Source organism: Glossina fuscipes, unplaced genomic scaffold, assembly GCF_014805625.2.
Source record: "Glossina fuscipes isolate IAEA_lab_2018 unplaced genomic scaffold, Yale_Gfus_2 0, whole genome shotgun sequence".
NCBI classification, from domain to species: Eukaryota; Metazoa; Arthropoda; class Insecta; order Diptera; family Glossinidae; genus Glossina; species Glossina fuscipes.
The window spans coordinates 23,967,851-23,982,317 of record NW_023998414.1 but is presented as its reverse complement, the minus strand read 5'-3'; the positions used below and the strand labels follow the sequence as shown (position 1 = coordinate 23,982,317).

At 31.0% G+C, this 14,467-nt stretch overlaps 1 protein-coding gene across 28 annotated transcripts in view; it reads left to right on the top strand.

Annotated features, from left to right (window-relative positions):
• Positions 1 to 14,467, top strand: part of LOC119640798 (basement membrane-specific heparan sulfate proteoglycan core protein) — a 205,498-nt gene that overhangs the window by 101,229 nt on the left and 89,802 nt on the right. Inside the window, exon 1 of one of the 28 annotated variants that reach the window (XM_038039238.1) lies at positions 1,931 to 2,141. The exons of the other annotated variants lie outside the window; for them this stretch is intronic. Within the exon in view, the coding sequence (XP_037895166.1) occupies positions 2,054 to 2,141 (88 nt within the window). The 5' untranslated portion in view covers positions 1,931 to 2,053. Of the gene's footprint in view, positions 1 to 1,930; positions 2,142 to 14,467 lie in introns of those variants that run through there. 28 annotated transcript variants of the gene reach the window in all.

Below are 14,467 nucleotides of genomic sequence, written 5' to 3'. Positions count from 1 at the left end.
AAAAAAAAAAAACATCACTTAAATACCGAAAACGTGAAAATAAAAATAAGCAAAAATAAACAATTGCCAAAAAGAAAAGGAACCGTTAACGAGTAAAATGATATAACACGTTGAAGTATTAAATAAATAATAATAAAAATAATTTAAAACAAGTGCAAAATTTATGATTATTAAGTCAAAAAACCCCACATGATGCCTACTCAAGTAGATCGTATATATAGTGCCAGTAATAAATAGACGAACGAACGTATGGACGGATAAACTGTTATGATTTAGGCAGAAAGGCGAACATGTATAGAATTATGACCGTAGATGATGATACATTTCGTTTCATTGCGAGAAATTCTATAGTCTTTTTATCCGAAAATATGATTAACACTTAATCCTTTGCTTAGATAATTTTTCGAGTACATCTAGAAAAACATGAATAATAAACGAAAAAATAGTTTATTAATGGAAAAAAAGTTTTTATTTAATGACGTTTGTATATCTTTTTGGAATACAGCACTAAGTTAGAATGGGATTTTCTCGTTAACATAAGCGTAAAGTTAGCTACGCTAACAAGGATTATTCACGATAATGAAAAATTGTCGAATTTTCAATAAAATTGTATATCATATTTTCGGACAAAATGAATGTATATATTTCCCTTATTTTCACATATTTGAATTTGTATATAAAACATTTCAACATCGTAAACTTGTTAAAGTTTGCCGCCAACCCAAACTTCACACACCAAGTAGTTCGAATACTTGTCGCTAACCCTGCAGCTAGATTACGATAATAGCATAATAATCAAAAAAAAAAAAAAGAAACGATTCAGTTAATTGAATTTTTTCAAATTTTAAACTTTTACTTTAATTTTTAAATATAAAAGTTTTTTTTTTTTTCAAGTAAAATGAAATGAGAAAGTTTTCATTAGCAATACACGGATACTTAACATTGAGAGTCAAAATTTATAGTAAAATATATTAAAATTGTATAATTACGGATTAGGAATTGTTCAGTATATATATATATATATATATATATATATATTAGTAAGTAATTTGCGAGTTCCAGATTTGCCCCCGGCTTTCGTACTTCTTTGAGATATTGAACGTGCTTACGGGCGAATCATCTTTTTAATTTGAAAGTTAATTTTGAGCGGCCGTCATTGAAAGTCAATGGTACGGGCGAAATGATATCCGATGTATTCATTTTGGAAAAGAGGCAAATTATTGGCAATATAATGTTATATCAGCAATAAATTTCATTTCTCTGTCACCCTCCACTGCTAGGTGATGGGTATAGAAATTAATTGAATTTAATTACTCTTAACTCTCTCTCGAGCTTATAAACTCAAATATATATGCAATATTTTTCAAGAGTGGCTTTCAAGTGTGGCTTCACATACTAAATATAAGAATTTTATATATGAAATTTTTCACTTCACGTGAAAATCTGTCGAAATATTAAAATAGAAAACGAATGCGATATTTCCGTTTTTCTTTTCTTTTTTTTTTTTTTTTTTGGGAAAGCTCTTCAACCATGATTCAAACATATTCAGTTCTCTTAACATCTTAGAAAAGATATTATCAATTATTTTAAATGATTTTAAATAAAGCATCAAGAGCCTTCGCCCTTAGCAAGTCATTTAAATCTTTTTTCGATCAGCTAGAAATATTCATCCGGCCTGCATTAACATTTCCGATCTGACAAAATCCTACACCTTTCTCTATATGTCGGCATAATTTTTCCTTTACAAAATTCTTAAATATAATAATTAATAATAACATTATGAAGAATAATATCAAGAAATGAACCAAAAAAATAAATAAATAAATAAATAAATGATTTAAATAAGCCATAAATGAAATAAAATAATTAAAATAAATTTTTTATAAAGTGTCTACCTAAAAATGAAAAGAATAAATTAAAATACTTGAGTATTTTCAAAAAATTCATTTTCAGAAGAAAAAACTCTTAACAGAATTTGATCATTTTTAATAAGAAGAATTATATCGAATTGAATTTCTTTGAATTTGTTAATTGGCTGCACATTATCGTTATAATGGGGTGTTTTCACCCCTTGCTGTTACTGCTTCTAGCAGTGGTACTAAAGTTGAATCTAATAGAATCCAAAGGTTATTACGGTTACGGTAAGTTTTGTTTTTTTTTTTCCTTTTCAATTAAATAATTCATAATATTTTTTTTTGCACTGAAGCGAAGATTTTTTTCTCATATTAATTTTTTTTTTTGATATGTTAAAGTCACTGCTTTAAAAATGTTGAAAAATAAACGGCATTCCTTCAAGCAAAATCGCCAGATTTGTCTGCTTTCCTTATTGCATTTTCGTGTCCTACTAATGCGGGAACATTATTAAGTGTATATATACATATATATATATATATATATATATATATGTTTGTGTGTCTGATTTCCCCATGCGAACTGGAACTAGAAATCTTTGACAGATACTACCGGCTCGTATCAGCAGCATGCTCGGATTCACCATCTATGGCGCCTAAGCTCTAGTACTACACCTCACGCGCATATTTTTTCGAACGTTCTCCTTCGCGTGACCACCATTAGATATTACTTCGGGGAAACTACTTGCATACCTTATTGGGTGCCGCCTTCTCTTCTCTCCACCCGTTGTCTCTCTAAGCGCCAAAGTTCTTGCAGCATTTTCCCTATAACTTCCAACACACATACGGATGTGTGTGTGTGTGTGGGTGCATAGATACAAATATCTTCACAATGTATTCATTGCGTTGTCGCGATAACTCGAAATGATGATGAACATCCAAACGCTGCCGCTAATAAGTCTTATGTTGTGAAAAAACCACACAACAAAAAAAAAACCAACTTAAACAACTCACAGCTTAACGGACAAGGATTCATATTAGATAACCATTAGGGAATATAGAGAAAATTTGCGAAACTTTTCTAATATAACGGCATATGCCAAAAAAAATTTCACTTAAATTAGAAAAAAACAAAACAAATTAAATGATTTCAATTCTTTGATTAGCTTTTGAGAATTGAAAAAATAAAAAAAGGAAGAAAATAAATTTGTAAAAACAAAAAGCTACGAAGATATTTCGCAGACAAAATTATAAATATTCAGTAATGCACTATCAACGACTCGACACTTAAGTACATACTGGGTAATAATTTTGAATGAGACTTGATTTACATAAGCACTTCGTAAAGGGGTTAAACTTATCTCTGACCCGAGAAATTATTAAACACATTTAAGATGTTACGATAATGTCTCTCATCATCAGCATCTTCATCTTCATCGTCATCGTCATCGTTATGGATGGTAAACGGCAGATAAACCGAAAGTACACACAAAAAACTGGGCCAATTGTTCGTTATGCATTTTTCTTCTTCTTCTACCGTTTAGTTCTTATAATAATTATAACAGAGACTAATTAATTTACACATACTTTATAATTTACTAGCAATTGCTATGCAAGTCAAGTTTTGTGTTTAGGCAAACATATGAAAACTTGTTAGACGTTTCCTCCTACACGTGAATCTGCCTCTAAATAACTAAAACTGAGCAATTGTTGACTGAGTTAAAGCTATTGAAGAAAAAAAAGACGAAAAAGTTACTTTTTTTTATTTTGTTCTTTCAGTTAAACGAATGTCAACTAAATTTGATTTTTAATTTTTATACGTAAGTTATATTTATTTTTTTTATTTTTTATTTTCTTTTTATTTATTTATTTTTTTTTGGTCATATATATTTTTCTGTCAAAGTGCGTCTCAAGACATTGTCTGGAGAAACAAACAAACAGATTTCGTTAAAAGCTAATGGAAACGGTGTAAATGTAAGATGCTATGAAAGCTGCATACGTTTAATGTGAAGCGCTATGCTAGCAGGAAAAATAATGTAACCACCATGACTTGCTATGTAAGCGTAACATGTCGTGCAAGCCTAAGTGTTCACTTATGTCATCTTACACTATGCAAATATAAAACGTCATTTAAATGTGATATGCAACAGACTACAAAAACTTAGGCCCGCATTTCCATTATTATACTGTAAAGAGCTATGCAAACATGTTATGTTAGCTGAACATGCTATGTAAGCGTGCCCAAAACACTTGAGCAATTTTAACATAACAAATATTGAATGTCATCTGCGATTTCTTCGATTTCTCTTATACAACATTGTCAAAGTACAATTTAGACAGAGCTACGTAACATAGCACCGGGCCCTGTATACTTATACGTAGGTATTTAATAAAAATATGGTAACTCCAGCAATAGATTAATTAGTTCTTTCCTAATAAATGGTAGAACTGTGGACTGCTTTAACCGTTGGTTGCCATCATTCTCCCGCCAATAAGCATAAAAAGTGTAAGGGGAATTTTTTGTTTTGTATTGAAAGCGAATACAGCTAAACTCTATATGCTATCTAGGGCAAATATCTAGGCTTTATAAAGATTTAATAAATCTATTAAAATAATTCCAGGGTTGTTGTAAAAAATAAGCTCTTAATGACTACGCAAAAGGAAGAAAAAAAAACTTTTTAAAATTATTTCATGGTCATCTGACAGTAATGAGCAATTTATATATATATATATATATATATATATATATATATATATATATATAAATATATAGAGTTCAAGGGATGATATCATTTAATGCAAATCGTTGCTGATATATTTTAAATAAATTTCTTACAATTTCTGTTTTCAATTTACATTACATCAGTACAGGCGGACAAGCGTCTAGTCATCCGGTCGGAGAATGTTGTATGTTGTTTTTATTTTTTTTTTTTATAATTTTTATTTATATTTTATTGATTAATAAGAAAGAATATTATACCCTATTGTTTAAATTGGTTTTACTTATTTTTGCAAATTACACAATTTCATATTTATATATATGAAAAGGTATTTTTTTATTTTTTTTTTTTTTTCGAATTATAGAAATTAGAGAAAGAAGAAAATAGTAGTAATATATATGTGTATATGAATTTTCTATTTATTTTCTTTTTGAATTCGAAAACGATTAATTGAATGTTTATGTTGATTGCCGTCATGTGTTAGTGAGAATAACAGTAAAAACAATGAAAATAAATTTGTATCAATGTCTCACTAAAGTCAACACAGCAATTATTGTTTAGCTAAGCAACTCTACGAAGCAATTTGGCATCGTAAGTTAATTGAAATTTATTGCTACAGTTTGTTACAATTGTAAGGCGCTACAACAAAACAATCATCAGCTGATTAGATTCCTTACTTAAAAATGAAAGAATCTGCATCGATCGCATTATTAGCTAGAAAGTTTACACCAACAAGTTTCAAATTCAATATGAAAAATAAATAAATAAAAGTTTTATTTATTTATTTTTTTTTTTTTTTTTGTTCCTGTAATTTTTCTTTTTTTTTTTTTTTTTTTTTTCTTGTTGCACTATTTTTCGACTGAAGATAATTCGTTATTCTGAACTGATGAGAAATGCTTTCGATATAATTCAAGTTGGAGCGGTTATTTAACCTTAAGTTACTTCATTAACAAGGTCATTGTCGGAGTTAAGATTTAATGAAATGATTTTTATCCGATTCTTTAAAATTATCTAAGCAAGCTACAGCTTGAAAGTCACAAGCAATGCCATACGTAAAGGCAACGCCTACTAACTAACTGTTCTTTATTTACTTTAAGTGCTTAGATTTACTCAAGTGTTAACTATGTGAGGTGAATAAGGACTCCTTCTTGTCTTATCTATCTAATTATATGTCTGTCTGTATGTCATTCTGTCGTTCTGTCTCTCTCTCTCTCTCTCTCTCTCTCTCTCTTTCTTTCTTTCTTTCTTTCTTTCTCTCTTTCTCTCTCTTTCTCTCTTTCTCTCTTCCTCTCTTTCTCCTTCTCTCGCTCCGCTGGCACTCGCTTCATCTTTTTCTTATTTGAGCATTTTTCCCCAAAGGTAAAATATCTGATACCTAAAGATATAGATTATTGGGATCTAATGTTGCCAGATATAAAAAGCATAGATTACCTAACTAAGGAAAAAGAGTTTGTTCAAGTTTTTTTTCATACTTTTTCAATAACCATTTGAATTAGAGGTAATTTTCACTAGACTGAATTTCCCAGAATTGTTATTTAGGTTGACCCGCCCAAAGCTCGTTAATACATTCGCAAATAATTGAAGAAAATAAGCATGTTCCAACAATCCTAGTTCAAGTTACTACATTTATGAGGAAAAATTTTTTAATGTATGTTGCATGAAATATTTACCTCAGATAAAAGATATTTAATCATGTCATATGTATATGAGATATGGATGTTTATGAGAAAGTATAAAACATTTTTAAAACAATTTTCAAAATATTTTTTTTTTTTAATTTGTAACTTAAAGTATGCACACGTGTTAAAAGCTAACGTATTTTTTCTTTCGCTCACCTCTTCAGAAAGCGATGTGATTGTTTACGTGAATAATATCCTTGACTTCATTATAAATTCCGCATGTAATATAATAATCAAGCAAGCGTTAAATACTAACAATTAAAAAACTGCATCAACGTTAAGTTTTAGTTATTATTATAATTTTTCATGAACATTTTATTTAAAACTAGTAAGAAAGATTTTTTCGCCTTGAAGCGAATTATGAATGCCCACCGCCTCAGTCATATTTATGTGCAAAATTTTAACGAAATATATTAGTGAACTAATGATTACACTTAAGCTTATAATCGTTTAACTTAGCATTTTCTATATATATTCGAAGATGCGATTGAACATAGTATCTAATAAATATCTAATAAAGATAACCGGAATCGATTTCATTATGTTTATCTATTCACATCACAATTACAATTCGCAGACATTTATACAAAACGAAGAGAAAACTTTGTCTCAAAAGCTTCTTCTGCATTGTCCTCACAGATTATCATTGCTATCAATCCATCTAAATCGCTTCAAAGACTCAATGAAAATTAACAAAACACTAGTAAAGAGATATAGGATTTATCTGAGGTAATATTGCCACTGATATGCTGGCGATTTATATAAAAAAACTAATTTGAAATATATTCATTTAGTATATCAAACCGTACACGAATAACGAATCTTTGCGTCCTTTATATACAATATGCTCACTTACATACCCACAACTGCGCATACATATGTATATATGTATAAACATATGCATATAGAAATCTATGTTAGGGGTCTAACTGCATCCCCGGGATTCTTTTTACGATATATTTGTAAAAAACTGATTGCACAGTTAATATTTAAAACACCCTAACGGGACTATGCCTACCCCATTTTTTAGGAGTAATGTAAATTCCATTCGGAAAGAAAAACCGGTCTATTACCGACCATCCTCAAAATATCCCACATTCGGCTATTGTCGGAGAAATAAGGCTATCATGCGGACGAACAAAAAGTCAGCTAGTGTTCGACAGCATTTGTTAATGCAACGGAGCGACAAGGTTAGAGCTGAACTCTCTGAGAGAGTGAGTATGAAGCCGAACTCCTTTACACTGAATACTCGCAATGCCTTGATTTTTGGCATATCACGCCCATGGTTCGTCGCAACTGCATTAATCGCTCTTGGTAATGTTTCATTTGATTGGAATAAACCTTAAGCCACCATGGCCAAATGACCCTTACCTCCCCAGCCATTCAACCACCTAACCCCTGCCCCCCAGGGGTTTTTAACCCGATCCTCAATGTTAGTGATTCATCCACTCTACATTATGGTTATTTTCGGGTTTACATAGATCCCAATGTATCTACTGTCAATCACTTATAAACAGTTAGAATCAAACGGGAAAAATAAATGGCGGTTTTTTGAACTACGTCTACTCATAGCCCCAATGAATTATTTCAACTACGTTTTAGTGTCGTTGCCTATAGCATAAAGACAGTCCTTGCAAAAGAACTCTGGACTCTACAGTAACACTTATAATTTTTCTTATGAAACGCCTACTATATGGATCTAGAATAGAAATGTTTTATTTTTATTGTTACTTTTTAACCCGAATAGAATGCGTTCATACAATGCAAAAGCGATTTTCTTCTGTATCACTTGACCAAGAAAAAAAAAAAAAACAACAACAACAATAAAAAATACTATCTGGGAATGTTTGAGGATCGACTTTCAATATTTATCAGTATTGAATGCCGGAAAACAATACTATGCAAATATTTATTCAATTTACCACTTATGCTTGTTTGACACTTGCCAATGGCGTAACAATGGCGTATATTGAGTTGTCCTGCACTCTGCAGCTTCATCTGCAAATTCTATCCTGTTGTAGTCTGACCAGAGGCTTTTGTTATTTATTCTTTCAATATTTCCTTCTCTCTTATTTCTGATACCATGGTTATCAGAGGCCCTCGAAGCGATCTTCCAGCTTGTCTAACCCAAAGAACGTCACTAGGGAAATTGATATACGTATCTCTATTGGTAATCGGCAACTAATCATTCTCGGGGCGCTGAGTGTGCGCCATCGGTCGTGGTGGGGATTAAGCCTTCACGGCACCATATCCCTGTGTCTACCGACCGTTGCTAATTCATGACCGCGAATACTGATGCAGAACTAAAGAACGATTCACATAAACATTGACAACTGTACTTGCCTTCAATATTTGCAAACTAAGGCAAACATAGACTTATCATTTAAATGCAATTTTTTTGCAGGATCTTTCGAGGCAGGAAAACTAATCTATACCGGCGAATTTCCATCGCTCTTAAGCTGCACTTTTGATCATTTATTAGGCGGTGTTGACCACTCATGATTCGTTTAAATATACCTGTTTTCGTACCCTTTTTTTTTTGGCAACGTTTGTCAACCCAATTACTAATATCTTAGGAATTTACTTTACTGCTCTTGGAGAGTGTTATTTATATTAGTTTTTAATTCATTTTTATTGTTTACATATTTATATTTTTGTTTTTCAATTTTTCTCTAATACATATAAAATTTATTATTTACATCTACATTGAGGGAATGGAAGGATGGATGTATCGTATATTAATTTTATTATTTTCTTTATGGTGTCAGAGAGAGAGAGAGAGAGAGAGAGATGCTTGAAAATATTTTTTATATTTTAATTAAAATATGGTTTTGAATTAATTTTTGGTATCGTTAACGTTTCCCGTCATTCCCTTTTTACTGTTAATATTTCACACATATGTGCGTACATTGTCCACCTAATCAAATTTCGCAATGTTTTTTTGCTTTTAGAAATTTTCATATGAAAAAAAATAAATAAATAAATAAATAACTTAAAAGCGAATCTTATGTAAATATATATTTTTATTTAACTTCCATAGGTCAGGTTTCAGAAGCTCAATACATTTACGTAATAGAAAAAATATATATTTTCAAGAAAATTTCTCCAGTATATTATAATGTAGGAGGAAAGAAACGATTTCATATTAATATCTAATGAAAATATCGAAATATTTTAGGCAAACACATGTACATGGATAGCAAAGTGTTGGTATTTAAGAGGAGGGCGCGTAAAGTTGTCGTTTACCGGCTTTCTTCACTAGAATTCGTTGTTAATATTTCATTTCTTTTAGAGATTGAACGGTTGAACGACGAATATGTTTACCTTAGAACTGAGTGATCCATTACGCGTAACGTCGTCTATGAACGAAAAACTAAAAAAATGAAGTCTCTATCTACAGATATATCGACAGATATTCTCTTAACTCAATAAAGATATTTTTATGTTATGCCGCCCGGATATAATACATAGTATACTCCGCGATTCGAATTCTTTTTTCATAAGGCATTCAATTAATCATTTATCCAAAAGTAAAAGCCTGAAGAAATTTTGAAAAGTTTTTAAAGCGCTTACTGTTGGACTTTCTTGATAAGCTAAACAAAACGCATTGGACACCTTTGCGCAATGCTATAGGTTAAGAAGCCTCTATGGGATCTTTAAGCAAAAGCCGCCTCCAATGTAATCTGACCGGTAATTGTGACAAAAAGCGAGCATTTCCATCTATAAGGCTTAGATCGTAGCGGCATGAGCATGGGGCATGACCTCCATGACCATGTTAAAAGAGGTTTGGTCTTTTATAAAAAATTGAAGAACAGTGTAATGAAGAAAAAACTGGACTAAATTTACTCAACCTATTTCAAAATAAAAGAAAATTCTTTCTTCTTTTCTTTTGAAGTGAAATGTAAGGTCAAACTTTCAATCGTCGCATGTCCCATTAAAATCGCGGGACTTTCGCATCTAGTTACATAAGCTGTTGGATTAAATACGATTCACTGCAAGATATATATATGGTTTTCTTCTTTTTTTTTTTTTTAAACTCTTGTTTGAGGCCATGTATACATATATACAAATATATATATATATATATATATGTGTGTGTGTGTATATGCATATTTGCGAAAACAGTAACGACAGATTTGTGAAGACCTGCCATTCTTTTGTTTGTTTTCAAAGTCGTTTCGCAGTGTTGGCTTTTGCTCTAAAGTCTACTGTGTTGGACTTTTGCATTAAATTTCACATATAAGCAGCATCTCTCTGTCTTGTGTATATATACATATATACATACACACGCACACATTTATTTATATATTTTCTTAAATATTTTATCTAATGATTTCATTGCAAAGAAAAAAATGAAAGAAACAAAACAAAAAAGACATGTCTACAATAAACCATGTGGCTCAAGTATATGTACTTCTAAGTTGTTACTGTTAATGCTTATATTGTTCTAAGCTTTTAAGAAAAAAGAAAAAAAAAAAAAAAAAAAAGCAAAAAAGCAAAAAAAAAGGAACAACAAGCAAACAAAAAAGTATGATTTCAATCTAAGCTTTGTTGCTTTCCTCGAAACTATTCGCTATGTATGTAAACATAATATTAAAATAATTTTTTTTTTTTTTTCTTAACTTTATATGGTTTTCTATGCATTTTCTATGTATATCCACATATATAAAAGAAAACTATCTCATATAGATCAGCACAACAACAACAACAACAAGTCATGCTTGCCTGGCTATTGCATTTCCTGCTGAGTCTCTGAGTTAAAAAAATAAATAATAATAATCATAATAATAATAATAATAATAATAATAATAAATAAATAAATAAATAAATAAATAAAATGCAATAATAAGCCTGAAGGTACTTTTTTTTCATTGAGAATTAGAAAAAAGAATTATGGTAAATGTGCTGATGTAAGCTGGTAGAGGAGTCACCAACATAATGTAAAACAATCATTATTATCATCGCCATGCAATAATTATCATTATCGTCTTCAAGCGCAAATTTTGCTTTTGTCTGATTAATTCATCATAAGAATTATTTGTTTATCTTTATGTATATCTTTTTTTTTCATCTCCAACTCTTTACGCGCTAACCTAATATTTGTTTACATCATTTTTTAATAGCTAAAAATTCAATTGTTTATGTGTTCAAGAAAACAATTTTATATTTTCATTAACATTTAACGGTTTCTCAATGAGCTTGAAGAAAAGGTTCTATTTTTTTCTTCAATTTCTCTTTTATTCAAAATCATTTCCTCTGTTCAATGTTAATGTTAACCAAACGAACCTTCATTTCTATCATTAAATTACAGAAATATTTTAAACACTTTTTCCTTTTGCCACACCGCTGCTGCTGCTGCTGCTGCTGCTGCTGTTTTTTTTTTTCTTTCTTTGGTTATTACGGCAAACTAATAAAATTTGAAAAGTTCCGATCTTCTTTTTCACCTTCACCTTTAGTAAAAACAGCGCATTCAGTAGGGATTTAGATTTACATGAGCAAAAATTAATTAAACGAACATTTAAGTATAGTTTGGAAATCAATTATTGTTAGGTCCTTAATAGCCATCACTTGGATAATGCAACATGATCAATTATCAGTTATTGTTGTTTGTCATTCTCCGAGAGAATTCTAATAAACAAACTAATTGCATATTGATCGTCAAAAATTGATGCCACAATATCGTCGAAGCATATTTTTTGGTTAATTTCAAGGGGGAAATAGAAACGAAAAATGACAGTAACTGACTTCGTTGACGTTCACGGCCTGCGTCTATGAAAACAAAACGCAATTCATATATGGACGCGAGCATCCAGATCGAGCTTGTCCGGAGACTGTCTGTCTTGCGTCTATGTACAGCGAAAACTTACTATACCCAGGAATGACGATATTATCTCCGTCCATCTCGACACTGTTGAGCCTAAGCGTAATGCATAGATATTTCCAAAGCCGCAGAAATAAAAAAGTTTTAATAGGACTACTGGACTTTCTCAACGGCTTCAGCCATTTGTGCTTTAGTTGTCTGTCTACGGCATTACTATTTCTCCTCATTTCCTAAATGGTAATTAAATGCTTTCTAACGGTTATCGTGATCGCATGTATAGAAAATATGAAGAGAATGTGAGATCTAATGCCAAGACCTGCTTACACTCGAATTACTTAAATGTAACGTTACAACTTACGATTTTAGTCGTCTGTTCGCGAACGACGTTATATTTTTATTTGCAACCGGTTTTGAGCAAGTGTCCTTGAATTGACAAGCAAGCTAGGAACAACCAAGTCTCATATATATCTTGACTTGATCAATAAACTTCGAGGAGCGTTATTGTTATTTAATTAATTCCTATAAAAATTCATTAAAACGAGAAAAGAGGGAATGACATAAAAGATCCTGACGAAATAAGTAGACCTGGAATGAGCGTAGATTAAGATTGATTATAGATTAGGCTAAGACTCAACAAAATCGTGTCTTTTAATCGGGCTCGCAAAAGCATTGCTTTCTTGAGAAAATACCCCCAAAAATTAATAAAGCTACGAAAGCAATACCGAAAAGTGCTCCGATAGCGATTACTAATCGAAAAATACTAGATAGATAAAAAGTTGCAAAGAAAATTTCACAAAGGACTAAACATTTCACTATACCTCATTATACTCTTTTATCAATAATTTACGATCGATTGTAAAGATCACAATTTTGAAATTAAAGGAAATTAACGAATTAGCCAACTGATGATGCCATTGTGTATTGTACTCAATTGAACTACAAACTTTTTTTCTTTCCTCACAGGAGTAAGCAAAATCGAAACGATATATTATATGATTTTTATCTTTTTCTATTTACAGGTAAGTGCCGGAGATGCTTAATAAAAATATAATTTAACCTAAGGCGCGAATCGTAAGTATTGCAAATATTTTCTAATTTAAGGAACTAAAGTGATGCAACTTGATTAAAGTTTAACTATCTCTCGCTATTGGCAGAAAATTTCGAGAAATCATTTAATTTTTTTATACCCATCACCGAAAGATGAGGGGTTCATTCATTTGATTAAAATATTTTGCAGCATCCGGAAGGAAGCTGCGAAGACCCCACAACGTATTTATATTCTTGAGCAGAATAAAATTCTGAATCGATTTAAGAACGTCCCTCTGTCCGACTGTGGTAACATACTTCTGCCCATAAAAATGAAGTTATCGACTTCAAATTTGGTAGAAACATTAGAAGTTTCGGGTTGGCTAAATTAGTTGAACGGCACGCCTACAGTCTCCCATAAACTAAGAACACCTCTGCTTTCCTTATTACTCTGAAACTACAGCAGATAAATGTACAAATGTACAATTTGACCGCGCGTTCTATGGGCGATACCTGGAAAAAATCGGCCACGCCTATTTAATTTTAAAGTGTGTCATAATATATGCAAAACTTTTATAATGGACAGAAACAAGATTCAAAAACCCTATAAACTATTATATATAAATTCTGGGCCAGTCTCAAACTCTGAATACACCTAAGCATGTCTATCCAATTTGTTCATATGCGCAACTGTGTAGTATCTATGCTAAACATTTCGCATTTCCAATTTGCTTCTGGACGAAAATGTAATTCATATCCGTTTCGTAGGACTACGATGCTGGTTAAAAAAAAAGATTCGTGCACAAGCAAATCAAGTTGGCGCTGTATCTACCCCTTCCTATATTGAACATATAGATTACAATTTTCGTGATATTTTTAAGAAACTTGGTACGCGGCGATATATTGAAGTCTAAGCTTAAATTTTCTTTAAAATACTTACTACCCTTGTCCACATAATGTTGTTTATAAGAAAAAAAAAGCGGTAATTTTTCTGAGCTCCGTCAAATTAGAAATTTTTACATCTCTCTCTCATGTATAATTTTTGATCTTTTATAATGAAATTTCTGACATTTTAGAAATCGTCCTTGTACGATTATAAGGTTTTAATTTATTTTTAGACAACATTTTTCAAATTTTTGGATGTATGTATGTGAACATATTACGCCTATGATCTTAAAGTTTATGATCATAGCATTAACTATTTCCTTCATCTTATCCAGATAATTATTTAGCAATCGATAGTTTGACGGCGAGTCAGAGTCTTGACAAGTTCCATTGTACATACATCGATCGCAAAAGTCTAATATACTTCTTATGCAGGACAAATTGTGTAGAAAGAATATTGTCTAGTCAATGTTGCAGTTGTATTCA